Source organism: Artemia franciscana, unplaced genomic scaffold (genome assembly GCF_032884065.1).
Source record: "Artemia franciscana unplaced genomic scaffold, ASM3288406v1 PGA_scaffold_171, whole genome shotgun sequence".
Classification (NCBI taxonomy): Eukaryota; Metazoa; Arthropoda; class Branchiopoda; order Anostraca; family Artemiidae; genus Artemia; species Artemia franciscana.
This window is the reverse complement of record NW_027062640.1, coordinates 395460-410154: the sequence shown is the minus strand read 5'-3', so window position 1 is coordinate 410154 and position 14695 is coordinate 395460. Positions and strand designations below refer to the sequence as shown.

Genomic DNA, 14695 nt, shown 5'->3' with positions numbered 1-14695 from the left:
ATGGCAGATAATTTTGTTTCAACATTTACTGACTCTGACATGCAAGTCAGGGTTACATTTTTAGCCCTTGGTAATAGTAGATCATTTGGGTTCAACGTTTACTGACTTTGACATGCAAAGTCAGGGCTATATTTTCTACATATGAATCTAATGTCACTTTTAATATATCAAGAGAACCACGGAAATCAGATTGTCATATTATTCCAGCAGTTGAAGCGTAGAGCTGGTTCTACCCCCTAAAACAATTTAAAATCATGACGAAACCAGTCTCTTAGAAAAACTTAAATATCGTTTTATTCCAATCAATGCAGATTAAGTATTTTCCCCTTGATCACATTTATCATAGTGGCAATTGGGGCCTAGGCAATCTCTAGTGAGAGAGTCAAAAATATATTCAAAACGGGAATTGGAGCCTTTAAATGACACTGCATATCCGCTACGCAATTTATATAGACTGCATAATCTACACTCTTTGTCATAGTCATCAGCAATAGTCTAATTCTCACAAGATGACCAGCTGGACAATGTATACAAATATAGTGGACATGTGTAGAAACTTTCTCACTGTCGATTGTGTCACTACCAAAAAGAAACTAACTTGCGATCGAAAACAGAATCCTTTTTTTCTTCTAGAAAAAGAGGAGGAGTAATCGTTTGACGTCACACTAATAGTGACGTAACACAAATCAATTAAATCTGTTTGGACTGGATTCTTTTTTATCCTCACTTATTTGTTGTTGAAATGCAAAACAGAGGCAGAAAATATTGTTTGGATAGAGTCTTAAATCAGCATTGAAAAATGAAATTTTGCGTAGTGTTTGAAAGCAAAAAAAGAAAATCATTTTGTTATATTTCGATTGGTATGTCAATAAATTAAGTAGATGGATTTAGATTGCGATGTACAAGTCTGATATAATAGTCTAAAGATGGAGACTCAGCTTTCATGATATCGTCAAGTATTCTTTGAGAGTATATTTTTCTTAGACTGATAACTTTTGAAAATAATAATTTAAATTCAAACATTTTCCCAAAGTGACAAGATTCCGTGTGAGTTTTGATTTCTCCAACCTGTCCCTTTTTAATCCTTACAATCTCACTGCTGATCATAGACTAAACAAGTAAAAACGAATAATGAAGATTTTTTTCACCTCGGGTCGTCTAATGGCTCCCTAGAGAGAGAGAAAGGGCCACCTGGTAAAAAACTTCACAAGATTTTTTTTTACTTAAGAATTTTTCACTTTCAAAAATATTAGAGGAACAATCAAACTCTTTTTGCATGCTGAATCAAATCGATGTATTATATATTTCAAAAATTTCACTGAAATGGATTAACCAACAACCTCTTGTAATTTCTACTGCAAAATTGGGTGCTCTTGGTTTCATTTCACTGCTGCCAGCATCTTCAACTTTTAACAGAGTAAAAATAGTCATATCAAATGCTAAAAATGTGCTTTCTAAGAACAAAACTAACGTTCACAATGTTGAAACTCGTAAGCCATAGCAAAAAATCACGTAAGCTATAGCAAAAAATCAAGAGTCGCTAAGCCTCAATATTACGCCATTTACATAGGTACACATTATACTACCATCTTAAGGGAGTCCTAAGATAATTTTCAAATCTGCCCCCCCCCTCTCGACTAAGAGTTCTGAGGGTTTTACTGCCGGAGCCTGAAAGTTTTTAAACATTTAAATTTGCATTAGTAAACAATTATACCTCCTAAAATATTATGTAACAGTAATAGCAGCTGCATCTTGCCCTGGAAGAAAAAAATGAGTAAGGGGCTAGTGACTCCAGGTGTACCCCTCAAGGGCCTTGTAGAATCTATAGATAGAACAGTACTGAAATTCTCTTGTGAAAAATTTTCCGTGGGTATAAGTTTCCACTGAGGTAGACGATATTTGGAAAATTTGAAAAGTGGAGATTTCCAACATGATTAGAAAACGATCAGAAATGAAAGCATTTTTCAAATGAAAGAATGCTAATGAAAGTTTTCATTTTCATTACCCAAGAACTTTCCTAGGAGAACTTTCAGCGAGGATGGTATTTTCCGGGGGGGGGGGGCTATATGACACGGAGAAATTTTCCATGAAGGGATTTTCCATATGAGGGATTTTCTATGGAGGGGGAGTCAATTATCCTGGCATTATTTTAAAAATGATTAGAAATAACAATCTTAAAACAAACTTTTTACAGCTTAAAGCAAGGAGTAATATTAAAACTGAAAATGAATAAAAATTATTCAAATATGAGGGAGGTCACCTCCTTTTCAATACCTTTGGTTTGTACGCTAAAGTTGGACTTTCTACCCAATCCTTTAAAAACGATTCCAGACGTAAGAGTGATGTTTAGTTGGTAAAATAACCTTTTTAATTAAAAAAAAAATTAACGTAAAGAACAAGGTACTGGGGAGGGTCAACTACCCACTCAGTCAAAAAAATTGTTTATTTTGTATTTAATTGCAAACAGGAGTAAGATTTAAGTATCTTAAAACTTCGACTATGTGCCAGTTATGCAGAAAAATAAGAATAATTTAAACAATTTTCCTTTATAGTTCCATGCATACAATATTAAGACTTCTAGAATTTAATTTGGTACTGAGGTAAATAATGGTATGCACTCGGTAATTAAGAGACAATTTGGCTTACGCTCGGTGGAAAATAAACAAATTTATGGAATATATTTGCATCTTAGGAGGGTGGGAGTAAAGTACAGTGGGTCCGTATGCAAAATGAATAAGCTACAATTATTCTGACAGTATCAAGTAAAAATTGTTTCCAGACTTCACACTGTCAAAATACCTCATCCTCCGCCCTAATGTCGAAATATATAGCCCAAATTATATATTTGCCTTCTATTCTGTCACTTCTGTTTGTATTTTCTCATGCCAAGTTAAAAAAAACTAGCAAAGGAAACTGGTTTAAAGTGCGTCAATGCAACTTGAGCTGTAGGGGGTATATCCTACAAGCGCCGAAAAACTCACAATACAAAATATAAAGCTTTTTCAGTGAAGTACAAACCACCGTCGGGGCTTTACAGGAGGGACTCGATAGCCTTACTGTCTGTTCGTTTTACATTTGACTTGATTCATTTATTTTATTTTTTGTTCATTTAGGATTTGACTACTTCTTTTTCTTCTTACTAATTTGTTTTATTTCTTTTTTTATTTTCATTTTTGTTGTTGATTTTTTCTTTCTTCTTTACTACACTGTTACAATGCAACGAAAGAGGATAAAAATAAATTATTATTATTATTATTAGCTGCATTATTATTAATAGTAATTTTGGTTAGATTAAGATTTATTTATTATATAATTTATTTCTGATTGCTATCCTTTTTCCAATAGGTTATTTAAATTCTTTTTTAACAATATACTTTTTGGAAAGCTTTTTTTTTCCAATCAGCTGTTTCGAAACATCAATCCTCATTTGATATTGATTGAAAGTAACTGGCATGCTGAACTTTTTGAACTCTTGTAAATAATTAAGTTTGAATACATTTCATTGCAGAAGAATAAAAATGTCTCTCGCTTTGAGAGACTTAATCATATATGAGATTATCATGCATTAATGTAAGATTTGTCATTAAGCTAATTAAGACAATTAGCTTAGTCACGGCATAATTCTGAGCCATTATAAATTTCAAATAGAAATTTTAGAGGTTAGTTTAGATTTCTTGTTTATCGAAACTTATTGTCCTCGTGTCAGTTGTGAATATTGAAATGGTATAATTGCTGAATTGTTCTTGGTCAAACTGTCATTTGTCAGTGGACTGATTTTCAATATTAACTTTTTACACTAAGTCACAGTTAAACTAGGCAGTGGTGTCAACGGGGGAATGAGGAATACGTCCTCCTTGTATTTTTAAGCCCAACCCCTGCTATACTGAAAAATGCCTTTTGGGGGTATTCCATGAAAAATATTTCCAATGGTATTATCATTAATAAAATTCAAAAAGTAACAAATTTACCCCTTCCCCCTCATCCTCTTAGACCTTAAATGTTCACCTTGCCTTTTTCCTGCTACATATTTTTTTTAATTGATACCACTGAAGCTAACTCTGTTGAAATAATTGTCATCTCCGTTCCTAATTCTTTTAGTTTGTTTAAATCACCCTTGAAAGATTTCAACATTTCCAAAAGACATTGCCTTCGTTTTTTAGCATTCGACACTGTCTTCTTTCAGACTGAAGCTTCTGATACAAATATTGTTTAACCTCAACTTGTTGGCTGAAAAATAAAATCTATATAATCTATATAAATATGGACAATATATCTATATAAATCTAAATCTATATAAATCTACATAATAAAATCTTTAACAAAGGAAGAGTGCTGTAGCAATTACTTACTGTAAAGTTCTGAAAACATACTTGGGTTTCCTTTCAGATGGATCTTTTTTATTTTTGAACTTATCATTTTTTGAGAAACTATTCTTTTTATATGAAAATGAAGGAATATATATATGTTATACTCACTTTAACTTTCTTAAACACCACTTCTTCAAATTTACCCTTTCTTAAATCTTTGCATCAGATCTTTAGACTTCTGCCCCCACAATATTGTATAGACTATTATACAAGCAGAACTCCACCTACGATTCGCTTAAAGATTCCTCATAGCTTAAATTATTTAAGGTCGGACTTTATTCAAAAAAAATATTTGAATTGTGATGTACAACTATTTCATTCGCCTAATACGGAGGGTATATTGGAGGTGCTGGAAAACAAGCTCAGAGAGAAATATATTAGAGTGAGTACTATAGTAGTACTCCTGGATGATGGGAAGCCAGAATTTATCAACAGAACTATAAGCTCAACTATTTTGCAAAAGTTCAACAGAGTTCTTCTACTCAAAAGGAAACAAAAAGGATGGGAAATATTTCAGCAGGATTTCTTTGATTTATCAGGAAATGTTACTCTAACAAAATTTATTGGCAATGTTTCAGAGAAGATATTTGAAACGCGCCTTAAAGATCTTAGGGGCTCTGTCGTTTTAGTAAATACATGGGAATTGCCCCCATTTGTTGTACCAATTGAAGAACAAGGTGCCACTAAGTACTATGGTCCTGATCAACAGACTATTCTAGTGTATGCTGAAAAGTACAACTTCACTATTGAGTATGTATTACCGTCGAACGAGTCAGCCAAATGGGGAACTTATACGAATGACAGCAAAATCTTTTCAGGTCAGATTTCTTTTATCCTTTCCCTTTTGTTCATTGAGAATTTTACACGATAATGCCGTCTATAATAAGCTGAGCTTGAAAACCTAACCGAGATAAAAAAATAAACTGCAAGGCCTAATCCAGGGTGCTTGAACCCCCCTCCCTCCACAAATGTTCGTCTAGACCCCCGACCCACCCAAAACGGATTAAAAATACATATAAATGATTTTTGATTAGTTTTTGGTTTTAACCATTCCCCCTATAACAAACCCCCCCCGCCCAGCTTGAAAAAATCTTGGATACGGCCCTGACCAACTCACACAAGCTTTTAGGACTTGTATACCCAAATAAGCTCCTTTCTTTAAAACTTCTCTTGAGTAATTGGTTCATCATTTCATTTATGAAATGATAAGTAATTGATTCATCTCTTTACATTTTATGCTATTAGATAACAATCCTGTTTTCTCAAACAAAAGTAATTACTTGACCAAAAAATTTAAATTTAACCAACACAATTCAATATCCCAATGGACGTGTCCCTCCTCAATCCCTTGTCATTAATGTCCAACTTCCAAAATGTTTTAAAAATACATCTTTTCGCAGATCATTAGCCGAGAAAAGCATTACAAAGACAAGCAGAGGCCATATTAAACTTAAGTTCAGAAGAATAACAATCTATGAGAATAATAATTAAAAAACAACATAATAACAATAATAAAAATTATAATTCAAACTTAAAACGACCAGACATTACTATTAAGAATAAATAAAACCCAACACAAAGACAAAATAAATAAGCAATCACAGCAGATCTAAAATTAAGTAAAATCTAAATTGAATATACAAATAAAGCTAAACATAAATATGAAATCTATTATTACTAAACAATAGATAAAACCTAATAAATCTTGAAACAACAAAAATCGCTTTTAATATGTAAATAAAGCTTCGCAACAAAAATTCGCAAAAAAAAGATTTTGGTAACTGTACCCTTCCCTAACGGTAGAAGCATAAAGCCTATTGCATTATTTGCACTAAACTGAAAACGAACTATTATAGAAATATTTTTTTCAAAATGAGTACAATATTGAAAATAAAATGAAAATTACCTTAAAAAAGATTTTGAGCTAATGAGGCTTAGTAATTGATTTCATTACATATCAAGTACTACGTATATATATATATATATAAATATATATATATATATATATATATATATATATATATATATATATATATATACATATATATATATATATATATATATATATATATATATATGTATATATATATATATATATATATATATATATATATATATATATATATATATATATATATATATATATATATATATATATATATATATATATATATATATATATATATATATATATATATATATATATATATATATATATATATATACAAGCACTACAATATATAAGCACTATTATACATAAGTACTACAATATATCATCCGCCGCCCCCTAAACTTCTGTCTAACCCCCCAAAAATGCAAAAAAAATAAATATAAATACTTTTTGGATTATTTTTTCTTACTCTTACACCCCTCCCCCGAAAGATACCTTTTACATCCCCTCTCACCCTTGAAAATATCATGTATCGATAGTTTACGCAAACTCTTAGGACTTTTATACCCAAATAAGCTATTTTCTTTAAAGCTCGTCTTGATTAAATGATTCATCATACTCTCTCTATACATTTTATGCTATTACATAAAAATATATTTTTCCCATACAAAATTTATTAGTGGAACTAATATTTAAAATCAACCAGCATATTCCCATATGCCGAATGGGGTTCAACCCCTTGTTATTAAAGTTCAATTTTCAAACTATTTTAAAAATATTTCTTATAAAAGATCATTAGCCGAAAAACGCTTTACAAAGAAAAGCAAAGAATATCAAAAACTTAGGATCAACAGAATAAAAATCCATAGCAATTCTAACTTATAGCAACCAGACATTACTATTAAGAATAAATCCAAAAACTGGACAGAAAATAAGCAAACATACAACAGGGTAAAATTTAGTAAAATTTGAGTAAAATTTAAATAGAAAATGCGAATGAAGCTTTTTTATAAACATAAAATCTGTTATTATCGAAGAATAAATGAAACCTAAAACGAACAAAAAATCAAATAAATAATCATAGTAAAAAAAAATAAATGTGCAACAGGTACGAATATAACGAAATATATAAATCTTAAAACGAAAAAAAAACTTACTCCTCAATATATAAATAAAGCATAAAACGAACAAATACCCCAACAGAAAATAATTTGTGAACTGTACCCTTCCCTAACAGTAGAAGTATAAAGCCTATTGCTTCATTTATGGTAAGCGGAAAAAGAATTATATTACAAATACTTTCTTTCGAACTGAATTCAATACTGAAAATAAAATGACAATTACAGCAAAATAATATTTTAAACTAATGATATCTTTATACATCAAATTCTCAGTTATTTAGTTATTTGTTAGTTATTTAGTTTCTGTTGGTTTTTGACTCCCAAAGTTTTAAGTTTTTTCGAAATTTCTTATTTCAAAGTCGATTTTCTTCAACATCAAAATAACAACAATAACAATACAAAAGTAACAAAGTATGAAAGGCAGAGCGATAGTGCTGCTTAAGTAAAGATCGAAGTTAGAACAATTAATAAATTATTTATTTGTTTGTTTTTAAACCATTAGACCAAAATTTCTTATTTCAAAGTCGATTTTCTTCAACATCAAAATAACAACCCTAACAATACAAAAGTAACAAAGTATCAAAGGCAGAGCGATAGTGCTGCTTAAGTAAAGATCGAAGTTAGAACAATTAATAAATTATTTACTTGTTTGTTTTTAAACCATTAGACCAAAATTTCTTATTTCAAAGTCGATTTTCTTCAGCATCAAAATAACAACCCTAACAATACAGAAGTAACAAAGTATCAAAGGCAGAGCGATAGTGCTGCTTAAGTAAAGATCGAAGTTAGAAAAATTAATAAATTATTTATTTGTTTGTTTTTAAACCATTAGACCAACATTTCTTATTTCAAAGTCGATTTTCTTCAACATCAAAATAACAACCCTAACAATACAGAAGTAACAAAGTATCAAAGGCAGAGCGATAGTGCTGCTTAAGTAAAGATCGAAGTTAGAAAAATTAATAAATTATTTATTTGTTTGTTTTTAAACCATTAGACCAACATTTCTTATTTCAAAGTCGATTTTCTTCAGCATCAAAATAACAACCCTAACAATACAGAAGTAACAAAGTATCAAAGGCAGAGCGATAGTGCTGCTTAAGTAAAGATCGAAGTTAGAAAAATTAATAAATTATTTATTTGTTTGTTTTTAAACCATTAGACCAACATTTCTTATTTCAAAGTCGATTTTCTTCAACATCAAAATAACAACCCTAACAATACAGAAGTAACAAAGTATCAAAGGCAGAGCGATAGTGCTGCTTAAGTAAAGATCGAAGTTAGAAAAATTAATAAATTATTTATTTGTTTGTTTTTAAACCATTAGACCAACATTTCTTATTTCAAAGTCGATTTTCTTCAACATCAAAATAACAACCCTAACAATACAAAAGTAACAAAGTATCAAAGGCAGAGCGATAGTGCTGCTTAAGTAAAGATCGAAGTTAGAACATTTAATAAATTATTTATTTGTTTGTTTTTAAACCATTAGACCAAAATTTCTTATTTCAAAGTCGATTTTCTTCAACATCAAAATAACAACAATAACAATATAAAAGTAACAAAGTATGAAAGGCAGAGCGATAGTGCTGCTTAAGTAAAGATCGAAGTTAGAACAATTAATAAATTATTTATTTGTTTGTTTTTAAACCATTAGACCAAAATTTCTTATTTCAAAGTCGATTTTCTTCAACATCAAAATAACAACCCTAACAATACAAAAGTAACAAAGTATCAAAGGCAGAGCGATAGTGCTGCTTAATTAAAGATCGAAGTTAGAACAATTAATAAATTATTTATTTGTTTGTTTTTAAACCATTAGACCAAAATTTCTTATTTCGAAGTCGATTTTCTTCAACATCAAAATAACAACAATAACAATACAAAAGTAACAAAGTATCAAAGGCAAAGCAATAGTGCTGCTTAGGTAAAGATCGAAGTTAGAACAATTAATAAATTATTTATTTGTTTGTTTTTAAACCATTAGACCAAATTTTCTTATTTCAAAATCAATTAAAAAAATTAATCAAAGTATCAAATATAGTTTATTAAAAATGTCAAAGCAAAAAACTTTCATAGGCAGTGCAATAGTGTTGCCTAAGTAAAGATCGAAGTTGGCACAATTAATTATTGATTAGTCGATTTTCTTCAACATCAAAATAACAAACCTAACAATACAAAAGTAACAAAGTATCAAAGGCAGAGCGATAGTGCTGCTTAAGTAAAGATCGAAGTTAGAACAATTAATAAATTATTTGTTTGTTTGTTTTTAAACCATTAGACCAAAATTTCTTATTTCGAAGTCGATTTTCTTCAACATCAAAATAACAACAATAACAATACAAAAGTAACAAAGTATCAAAGGCAAAGCAATAGTGCTGCTTAGGTAAAGATCGAAGTTAGAACAATTAATAAATTATTTATTTGTTTGTTTTTAAACCATTAGACCAAATTTTCTTATTTCAAAATCAATTTAAAAAAATTAATCAAAGTATCAAATTTAGTTTATTAAAAATGTCAAAGCAAAAAACTTTCATAGGCAGTGCAATAGTGCTGCCTAAGTAAAGATCGAAGTTGGCACAATTAATTATTGATTTAATCGTTAGTTTTTAGATCATTAGACCAAAACTTTTTATTTCAAAATCAAAGTATCAAATAATTAAAAGTATTAAAATAAAAATATTAAATGATACTTTGATTAAAAGTATCAAAATAACAGAGTATCTTAGGCTGTGCAGTAGTGCTGCCTAAGTAAAGATCGAAGTTGGTACAATTAATTATTTATTTATTTGTTTGTTTTTAGACCATTAGACAAACACTTCTTATTTAAAAATAAGTTTTGCTCAAAATTAAAGTATAAACAATAGTTGATCAAAAATATCAAAATAACAAAGTATCTTACGCAGCGCAATAGTGCTGCCTAACTAAAGATCGAAGTTGGCACAATTAATTATTTATTTATTTGTTTTTTTTAGACCAATTGACCAAAATTTCTTTTTTCAAAATAAATTTTTGTCAAAATCGAAGTATAAACAATAGTTGATTGAAAATATCAAAATAGCAAAGCATCACAGGCAGAGCAATAGTGCTGCCTACGTAAAGATCGAAGTTGGCACCGTTAATTATTTATTTGTTTTTTTTTTTCGACCATTAGACCAAAATTTCTTATTTCAAAATCAATTTTGCTCAAAATCAAAGTATAAACAATAGTTGATTAAAACTATCAAAGTAACAAAGTATCTTAGGCAGCGCAATAGTGTATGCCTAAGTAAAGAGCGAAGTGGGCACAGTGTATTATTTTAGTATTATTTTTTTTTAGACCAGGATAGTGTCGTATAAAATTACAAAAGGGGCTAATTCTATCAGAAATTGAAAATTCTAGAGAATCTTCTAACATTGAAATTTGATTGGATTTCAAAAATACATTTAGATAGAGGCCTCAGTATCTGCGCAAAATAAAAATTTAAATACAAAGATGGTTCTTGAAAGAAATAGGTGAGTTACCATCGAATCAAAACAAAAGTAGTTGTCTGAAATCTTCAAGGGTAGAAGAATCTAATTTGATAGAGATCTAGTGCTGGGCCTCTTCAGAAGGAGACCATAAGGGACACAGGCTATTTAGATTGCTTTTTTTAGGGTTTGATTAACCCAGCAATACTCCTAAATGCCTTTTTTTCGAATGACAATACAAGCCCAGGCTACTTGGGAAGTACTATTAACATGGACTTGTTGAAAAAAAAATAGTCATCATCAATTTTTAGGTAAATTCAATTTTTTTTCCAAAATCTGAATTAAAAAACGACATTCCATTTCTTAGATTAAAAACTTATAAAGTAGGGCAGCATCTAGTAGACCTATGTAGGCAATGAATTGCCTAGAGTACTTTTTTTCAATTGAAAGTAAAAAGCAACATGAAAACTAAAAACGAACATAATGATTACGTTTAAATGGGTTTGTTCCCTCTTTGACACATCGCTCTTCACGCCATAGTTTTTAGGTACTTTTAATAAAGCGTCTTATTACTCTAATTAAATGACCGCTGTATTTCAGATTTGTTCTTAAAGAATTGTAACAAAATTCCTACTTTAGTGTAAAGAGCAAGGAGTTGAGAAGGGAGACAATCCTCCTTCCACACGTAATAATTTCTTTTAGTCTTAGGGTTTAATGTTGCTTCTTAATTTCAGTTGAAAATTCATGTTCTTTTTAATTTAATTTCTGATCTTTTTAAATAATACCAGGAAGTTTGGATCTATCTCAACGGAAAAATCCCTCTTCCCCTAGACAATTCAATACTGGTAAAAATTTACGCTGGACAAATGCCGTTAACATCGTTATGCTTAATTTTGAGTCGGTAAAGAGAAAGCAAGACATGTAAAATTCATTTCCAATGGTATTTTTGGAAAATTTCCCCCGTCAAAAATTTCACAAGAAAATGTTACCCCCCTAGAAACTTCCCTCTTCATAGAGATATCTCTCCGTAGAAAATTTCTCTGTAGAAAACTCGCCGCCCTACTCGAAAAGGGTTTGCAAACTTTTAAATAAGGATGGTATACTTAAGCAATTGAAAAATCTTATAAATAAAATAACTTTTCACGGGGTCTGTAGAGCATCATTTTATCTCAAAAGGCATCTAAACTATGCTGAAAAAAAAAGGGTTATCTCAAAATTTTGGTAAAAAAAAATTGGAAAAAAGGATGTGGGTGGGGACCTAGTTACCCTTCAATCTTTTACGAAAATATAACAGTTCAAAATAGGGATGAATCCTTTTAATCGACAGTGAACAGATATAAAATTTTTAACACTGTATATGTTGTAAATTTGTATACAGTGTAATTTTTTTTACACTGTATAATTTTTAACACAGATGATGAAAACTGTATATGTGTTCGAAATATCCAGTTAAAAATTTTATATCTGTTCACTGTCGATTAAAAGGTTTCATCCATATTTGGAACTATTATACTTTCGTCATGGAAAGGCAGTGTGGTCTTCGAAATTATCTACTTCAATGTTTTTGGTCACCAAAAAAAAACACTGAAGATTTTAACTCCCGTTGGAATGAGCCCTGTATCGAATAAAACGACCATGGGGGAAAAACAAATAAAGACACATTTCACCTTGTTTCTAAAATTGGTTAAATTTGTTACGCTCATACACTTCGATGTGTAGCGCTAAACTTAAATAATAGGAATCAACATAATAGGATGATGATTTTGGTAAGTTTATTGGTATTAAAGTACCGTTTTTTAGAGTTTCGGTTACTATTGAGCCGTGTCCTTCTTTACTTTCTGTCCCTCTTTTCCGAAATATTCGATAGGTCCGAGCTGCTGCAGCACTTCTAAGGAACCTGAGATCGACGATTGTACAATAGCTCTTATCATGAGAAAATTATTAAATATTACAATTGATAAGATATATTAATTATTCATTTTTTGGAAGTATCTGTTTCCTCCTATAGTAAAAGAAAAAAAATGATAGATTTGCATCAGCCTAAAGTTCTCATCTTTTACTGAAATTCCATAAAAATTTTGAACTGTAAAAATTAATTAGATTAATTAATTGGATTTTAATTGATTTGATTATTTAATTCTAATTAACAGATTTTAATTAATTAATTAGAATTTAGAAAAGTTAATTAGATTAATGAGAATTAAAATTAATTAAAATTAAAAACTATTGAAGAAAGAATCTCGAAGTTGACGCATAGTTTATAAATCCCATGCAATAATAGCCTTGGATATTGGTATTTTAATAATTCAACTTTTAGAGACATAAGTTTGATGAATAAACTGAAAAAAATTTATTCTGAAATACAAAATTATACTCACAATAACAACTTTATATTTCAGGTCAAAAAGGGCTAATTGCAAGAGGAGAGGTGCATCTTGGAGCAGCAGGAAATTGGGCATATGGTATACCAGAAAAATATAGAGATATTGTGTATCCTCACCTATATGACGAGGTAGTGTTTATGGCACCCCCCGCAATTCGAAAGCCTTATTGGTATGCATTTGTCTTGCCTTTTCACTACACATTGTGGGCTGCTATTGCATTTTGCATATGTGTTGGTGGTTTGATTCATTGGACTATTGCCAAACTATGCTTTATAAATACCCATCGCTGGCAAAACATTGGTTTTTCAGCCTTATATAATTTTGGAGCTATTGTTGGAACCACCATGCCAACTGATCATTCTCCAGCTCCAACCAGACTGTTTAACCTATCAAGGCTTTTAGCCTACTTTTTCTTAACTGCTGCATTTACTTCATCTATAATCAGCTACTTGTCCGTACCCCTAATAGAGGAGCCCATAAACTCAATAAAACAGGTTGCTGAGTCGCGCTTGAGTCTTACGGGAATTGCTGATTATTACAATTATTTTAAAGCTTCTGTTGATCCATATATGGACAAAATTATGCAAGGATACAACATAAGAGATGAAACTTTTGACGCCTATGAGTATGTCAATTCTCGATTAGGGGTATCTATAGACAGCAAAAGGATACTGACGTACTACACTGATGTTATATATAAAGATCAATTGAACAATCCTACAATTCATATTGTAAAAGAAAACATAGCAGTGGCACAAAATGTTGCAGTAGCTCCGAAAAATTCAATTTACACAGATGCCTTCTCGAATATTTCTGTTCGTCTTTTTGGAACTGGCCTGCATCAATACTGGACAAGAGAAGCTACTCTTGTAGCTAAACAAAAATATGAAAAAATTCAACCTGATCTCTATGAGAAAAAGAGATTCGACTTACAAAGCTACCAGGCACCGTTTCTAGTCTGGAGCATAATGTTAACGGTCGCTATTGCTGTTTTTATTTGTGAAAGAATTGCATTTAACCAAGGCAAAAATCCTTGAAATACTCACAAAACATGTAATCAAATTAGTGACAAACAAAACTCACCAATGCAGGAGCATTTGAGTCTTTGTTTTTGCTATATTTTATTTTGATTCTTCAAGTGAAAAGCAAGCTTCAGATTCACAAGTGGTACAGTCTCTTGTTTTCTTTGGATGTTAGTTTATTATAATTAGTAGTAAATAAAAACTTAAAGGCAAAAAAGGTTTGCAATCCCCCTTTTTTGCATTCTAGCTTAGCTCTGTTGACAAGAAACAAATTCTTCAGACGTAAAAATAATTCAATATGAACCTCATTAATTTTTTCGTAAATAATCATTGACAACAAAGGAGTTGACGAAATATTTTTTCAGGGTATTAAGTTAAATCTCTCGGGGCTACTACTATTAATGCTACTATTATATTACTATTAATAATTTTCCACCACTGAAAAAGTCAAAATGCTTTA

General features: G+C 30.3%; 1 protein-coding gene across 1 annotated transcript; it reads left to right on the top strand.

Moving 5' to 3' along the window:
- On the top strand, positions 1-14446 carry LOC136041379 (uncharacterized). Its single transcript, XM_065726033.1, has 3 exons — positions 1-70; positions 4946-5185; positions 13229-14446. Exons 1-3 carry the CDS (start codon positions 1-3, stop codon positions 14248-14250), a joined length of 1332 nt encoding a protein of 443 aa, XP_065582105.1. The 3' UTR covers positions 14251-14446.
- Positions 14447-14695: the final 249 nt, after the last annotated feature.

What these genes read in the sequence shown, in the direction of transcription:
- LOC136041379 (XM_065726033.1), top strand. Translation starts at nt 1, where the DNA reads ATGGCAGATAATTTTGTTTCAACATTTACTGACTCTGACATGCAAGTC. An exon ending in GGTTACATTTTTAGCCCTTG is followed by an intron (nt 71 to 4,945) that starts GTAATAGTAGAT and finishes GCAATGTTTCAG; the next exon opens with AGAAGATATTTGAAACGCGC. An exon ending in TGACAGCAAAATCTTTTCAG is followed by an intron (nt 5,186 to 13,228) that starts GTCAGATTTCTT and finishes TTTATATTTCAG; the next exon opens with GTCAAAAAGGGCTAATTGCA.